A 6,000-nucleotide genomic window follows, 5' to 3' on the forward strand; every position below is an offset into this window, starting at 1 on the left:
TTTGGCAAACCATTGCCGTGATGCCTGCTTCAACCCATACAATGATTTGTGTAGACGGCAGAATAAGTGTTCCTCCCCCTGTCTTCGAAGCCCAGGCGGTGGAGACATGTAAATTTCTTCGTGAAGATCACCGTGGAGAAATGCATTATTGACGTCAAGTTGATGAAGATTCCATCCACGGGCAGCAGCCAGAGCTAATAGACACCGAACTGAGATGATCTTGGCCGTTGGGGAGAAAGTATCCTGATAATCAATGCCAGCTAATTGTGTGAAACCCTTCGCCACAAGCCGTGCCTTGAACCGTTCAATTGACCCGTCTGAGTTATGCTTGACCTTGAAAACCCAACGACAACCAATCGGGGTCTTACCAACTGGGAGAGGGGTGAGTGACCAAGTGCCATTGGCTTGGAGGGCTTGTAGTTCGGTTTGCATGGCTTGTTGCCATTCGGGATGAACAGCGGCCTCAGAGTATGATTTTGGTTCCGTGACAGTTTCAATTTTAGCCACAAAAGAGTGATAAGCAGGATTATATCTGTGGTATGAAACGAAATTGGACAGTGGGTATCGTGTACCTTTGATCGGAGCTGGAACGTGGGAGGTCGATTGATCGGAGTAAGCAGCGGAGCAGAAGTAATCGGCGAGTTTAATTGGAGGAACAATTTGGCGGCTGGAGCGACGTGGGGCTGCTGGAGGTGAAGTTGTAGGTACTGGAGAGGTGTGGGTTGGGTCAGGTTCAGGCGAGATGAGGGATCGGAGGGGTATTGGTTCAAGCGGTGGAGACGAAGATTGTGGAATTGGATTTGGGGAAGTTTGTGTGGATGACAGGTCGTTGGCTGGAGAGGGCGTGGACTCGGTTTGGATAAGTGGAGAGGGGCTGGGCTGAAGGTGATGATGTAATGGATCGGGAGTTTGAGCTGAGGTGAGGGTTTCTGGGCTGGGCCGAAATTGAGGCTCAAAGGGATCATGGGGCGGGGCTGGAAGCGGGAGGGGTCCAGATTTGTGGGTTGATGAGTTTTGGGCAGAATAATGGGGCACATGGGAAGGGTTGACCGTGGCATATGGAAAAATATTTTCATGAAATTTTACATCCCGGCTAGTAAAGACCTTTTTTGTTGATAAATCAAATAACTTGTATGCCTTTTGACCGATTGGATATCCAATGAAAATAGAAGGAATGGCGCGTTGGTCAAATTTATGAGAAGTGTGAACATTAGTGGCATAAGTGAGACAACCAAAAACGCGAAGATGAGAGTATGAGGGTGGTTTGGAATAGAGAAGTTCAAAAGGTGTTTTGAAAGAGATAACCGGTGAAGGTAGCCGATTAATTATATGGACAGCCGTGAGGGCACATTCTCCCCAAAATTGTGAAGGGAGTTGAGCATGGAATTTTAAAGCACGGGCAACTTGTAAGATGTGTCGGTGTTTGCGTTCCACTACCCCATTTTGTTGAGGAGTGTAAACACAAGAAGTTTGAAAAAATGACACCTTTATCTTGAAAAAAAGATCGAAGTGAGATAAATTCTCCACCATTGTCACTTCGAAAAATTTTAATGCGAGATTCAAATTGAGTGAAAATATAACTGAAGAAATGTTGTAAAATTGATTGTGCTTCAGTTTTGTGACGCATTAAAAATATCCACGTAAAACGTGTATAATCATCAACAATGGTGAGAAAATAATTAGCGCCAGAAATAGATGAATGTCGATAACGACCCCAAATGTCACAATGTATAATATCAAAAGGCTTGGTAGATGAAATAGTACTAGTACCAAAAGATAGACGACTTTGCTTAGCCAAAGGACATATGTGGCAAGCATTTTTTGACTCAACGGAAAAATTCAAAAAAAAATTTAGCGAGAAAACTTAAACGGGAAGGTGAGACATGTCCTAGACGATTATGCCACAGGTCGGTAGAGGAGAGGGTAAGGTAGCATGCAGGATGATTTGTGGTTGAGGAAGGTTTGGTAAGGTTCTTTTTTGTCGCTAGTGCCACCAAATAGTATAGGCCGTTTCGCTGTTTACCCAAACCAATCGTCCTCCTCGTAGCCAGATCCTGCAAAATACACCAATAAGGGAGAAAAGTCACTGAACAGTTCAAACTCCTTGTCAAACGACTTACTGACATCAAGTCGACTTTGAATGTAGGCACAGATAAAACATCATGCAGATAATAGACTGAATTTAAGGGTAAAGACCCTTTTGCAATAATATCTGCTTTGTCTCCACTAGGTAACAGTACAGGTGGTAGTGAGCAGTCCTTATTTTCATTCAATAATTCAGATGAAGATGTGATATGGTCGGTAGCCCCACTATCAATAATCCAGTTATGGTTATCAAGTTCAGACAAACCTGGCTTTGTTACTGCATTGGCTTTTGAGCTAGAACTGTCCTCATGATTATTTAGGAGTGACAAAAGTTGCTTGAGTTGAGTTTCTGACAACGAAACCGTGGGCCTTACCTCATCTTTGTGGGACATTTCAGATACCTGGTTAGCTAAGGGAAAACCATTGTGTTGATTTCCAATTGAGTGCTGATTTCCAATCGTGCTTTGATTTCCAATCGGGTACCCATTCATCCTCGCTTTAGGGTGTCTCGGTGGATACCCATTTAACTGGAAACACTTTTGCACCCAATGCCCCATTTCTCCACAATGGGTGCACTGGGGTCGTCCCCTTCCTGACCCAAAACGGCGCCGATCCTGGTCAAAACGGCGTTCTCCTTGTGGTCGAGTATCACGAGGCTGAGAGAGGCGATTCACGGAGTGTTGTGGGCGATCTGTTTCTGAGATAAAATTTCTTTTTCCTTGATTATTATAACGTACTGCCATGGCAGTACTCCCACCCATCTCCGTTTGTGCAACGCTGAGAAATCGTTGCTTTTCTTCTTGACATACCGAAGAATAAGCTTGGCGAATGGATGGCAGAGGATTCATCAGCAAGATTTGGCCTCGAATTGCAGAGTAAGTGTCATTTAAACCCATTAAGAACTGCATTAATCTTTGTTGGTCTGCCTGCGTTCCATGTGTTGTGTCTGTGTATGAAGCCAATTCATCCCACAAACCTTTTAATTTCGTGTAATATGAGGAGATGGAGAGCTGCTCCTGTCGAAGATATGCAATGTCCCTCTGAATTTCAAATATGCGAGGCGCATTGCTCTGTGAAAAACGTTCCTGTAAATCTTCCCAGACTTCATGTGCGGTGGGATAATAGATTACACTATCTGCAATTTCCGGGTTCAATGTATTGATGATCCAGGAATGGACCATATCATTACATCGTGACCAGGTAGCATAGCCTTCAGGATCAGTCTGTTCTGAAGGAATTTCAATTGAGCGATTGATAAAACCGAGTTTGTTCTTGGAGTTTAGGGCGAGAGTCATAGCCCTTTTCCACCCAGAATAATTATCTCCATTCAGTGATTTGGAGACAAGGATGAGGCCTGGATGATCCGAGTGATGGGTGAAATATGGGTTTGAGATGTCAGATTTGCAGAAGTTTGATGCAAGGTCTGATTTGGACGAATCAGATGGAGCAGCGATGGTGCTGGGACTTGATAGATTGATTTCTTGATTGGCCATGACAGTGAAGGCAAAATTTCGTGAGAATGTTTATGAAGGATTTTGAATGCAGAATTTTGATTTTAGAATTTCAATTTACGTGGGCTCTGATACCATGTAAATCGAATAAGAAGAGATTGAATCTGCAAAGTTATATTTTATTGAACCTTTGGAGAGAAATATATACAGATGATTACATGAGTAACTGTTAAAAATAATAAAGCTATTCAATGCTACAATAATGCAGAATTCTAAGAGATTTGATTTACATTTAATGAATCATAAAAGGAAATAAATACATGAACAATAACTGTTAAACATATTGCAGCAGATTAACCTTCCAACAGCACAGATATTATGCTACCAGCCGAAAGCTGAGCAAATGATCCTGTCTAAAAATGGTGCTTAAGGGGTCATTTGGGTCAGAAGTTTGAATATGGATGGATTTGAGCTTTTGTTTGATCATGATGAGAAAAATAATACGGCATTTTCCCAGCTGCCAAAAAACTGGTAAATGATCCTGTCCAAACGAGGCAATGACTTTCTATTGCTTCAAACTTCCATTTCTTGTCCACATGTCAGTTGCGTCAAACTAAGGATCGATTATATACCTATGGATGGCACCATTTGCATAAGCTACAAATTTAAATACTCAGAAGTTCCTGCCAGATCTCATCACCAAAGCCTTGAACAGAACAAGAGCAAACAGAACTAGAACTTGTCTACCTAGCAACTTATCTACCATTCTGCTTGCGAAAGAAAGCCAAAACGTGGCCATTATTGATGGTTTTCTGTCTTGTTCCTTCATGGTTTCCATTTGGTTCTTTTGCACTTTCATTCTCAAATCCCTGAAGAATCACACGAGTTCTGGAACCAAAATTCGACACCCACCAAGTCCTCCAGCTTTACCTATCATCGGCCACCTCCATTTACTAGGCTCAGTTTTGGGGACTTCCTTGCATAGTCTAGCTCAACGCTATGGTCCATTTGTTCAGCTTCGTATGGGTGTATCAACATGCTATGTTGTTTCTGATGCTGAAATTGCCAGAGAGGTCTTGAAAACTAATGAGATGAATTTTGTTTCCCGCCTGCAATTCGACACCACAGATTGCAACATATATGAGGGATCTGGTTTTATCACTGCACCCTACAACGCATATTGGCGGCTCATGAAGAAGTTGTGCATGACCAGACTTCTCAGATTAATCAGCTTGTGCATCTCAGGGAGGATGAGATGAAGAAACTTGTCGAGTCTATGATTAGTATTTCGAAACAAGGAGAGTCTTGTGATTTAAGGCAAGCAATAATGACCATGACAAATAATGTGATTTGCAGAATGTCTATGAGCACAAGACGCTTGGGTGACGGTGCTAATAATGAAGCCAGGGAGATTAAGGATTTGGTTCTTCAAGTTTCATTGCTCGGAGGCAAGTTAAGTGCAGGTAATGTCTTGGGTCCGTTGGCAAAACTTGACTTATTTGGACATGGAAGGAAGCTACGAATTGCACTCGATAAGTTTGATCGGTTGGTAGAAAGGATCATCAAGGAGCATGAAGAGAAGGAGATGAAAGGCACTGTAAGATCAGAAGGAATGGATATTCTGTTAGAAATTTCTAGAGATCCAAATGCAGAAATGAAGTTAACTAAAAAGGAAATAAAGGCTTTCTTCCTAGTAAGTTACTTTCAACTTCTATTATGATTTCGTACTCGTGAAGTTCTTACTTCTTTTTGCTCAAACAAAATCTCTCAGAAAGAACTAAAACTAGAATAATGTTCTTGCTAACCAAATCCCAGATCACATTTGTCATTCCTTTTAGTTAGTTTGGCATCAAAAGCCACAAGTGATCTTGTTTATACCGATGAGCTATTGATTTGATGATGTCGACGGTGAACATGAACCACAAGGGCCTGTGCATGGGTCATTGCAGAGCTCATCAACCATCCAAAAGTTTTCAAAAAACTGAGGGATGAAATTAATTCAGTTGTGGGGCCAAACAGGCTAGTCAGAGAATCAGACATTCCTAATCTGCCATACTTGCATACAGCTGTGGAAGAAACTCTAAGACTACACCCTCCATCACCTGTAGTTCTTAGAGCAAGCATCGAAGATTGCGAGATCAATGGCTTTGATGTAAAAGCTAATACCAGGATGCTAGTTAATGTCTACACCATCCAGCGAGACCCAAATCTATGGAAAGACATGTTCCTTTCCTTCGCATGAATAAATCTCTCATAAAATTCCTTGTTTTCTTTTGATCAAATAATATTTTCTTTTTCCTTGAAAAATCTCAATGAGTTTATGTATCGTTAAAAACAAGTCTCTTCACCAGTTTTAATATACTTCGACGCCATACATCTACATCTAGTTGGCTATTTTATCATGATGTAAAATAGTTTTATTTTTTTTAGACTTAAATAAATATTTTTATAAAAAAAAATACAA

General features: G+C 41.4%; 1 protein-coding gene across 1 annotated transcript; it reads left to right on the top strand.

Annotated features, from left to right (window-relative positions):
• The first annotated feature begins 4,363 nt into the window (after positions 1-4,363).
• On the top strand, positions 4,364-5,778 carry LOC118051231 (3,9-dihydroxypterocarpan 6A-monooxygenase). The gene is made up of 4 exons (XM_035061845.2): positions 4,364-4,770; positions 4,893-5,229; positions 5,379-5,398; positions 5,463-5,778. The coding sequence occupies exons 1-4, from the start codon at positions 4,364-4,366 to the stop codon at positions 5,776-5,778; spliced, it is 1,080 nt and encodes a 359-aa protein (XP_034917736.1).
• Positions 5,779-6,000: the final 222 nt, after the last annotated feature.

This window comes from Populus alba, chromosome 16 (genome assembly GCF_005239225.2).
Source record: "Populus alba chromosome 16, ASM523922v2, whole genome shotgun sequence".
Classification (NCBI taxonomy): Eukaryota; Viridiplantae; Streptophyta; class Magnoliopsida; order Malpighiales; family Salicaceae; genus Populus; species Populus alba.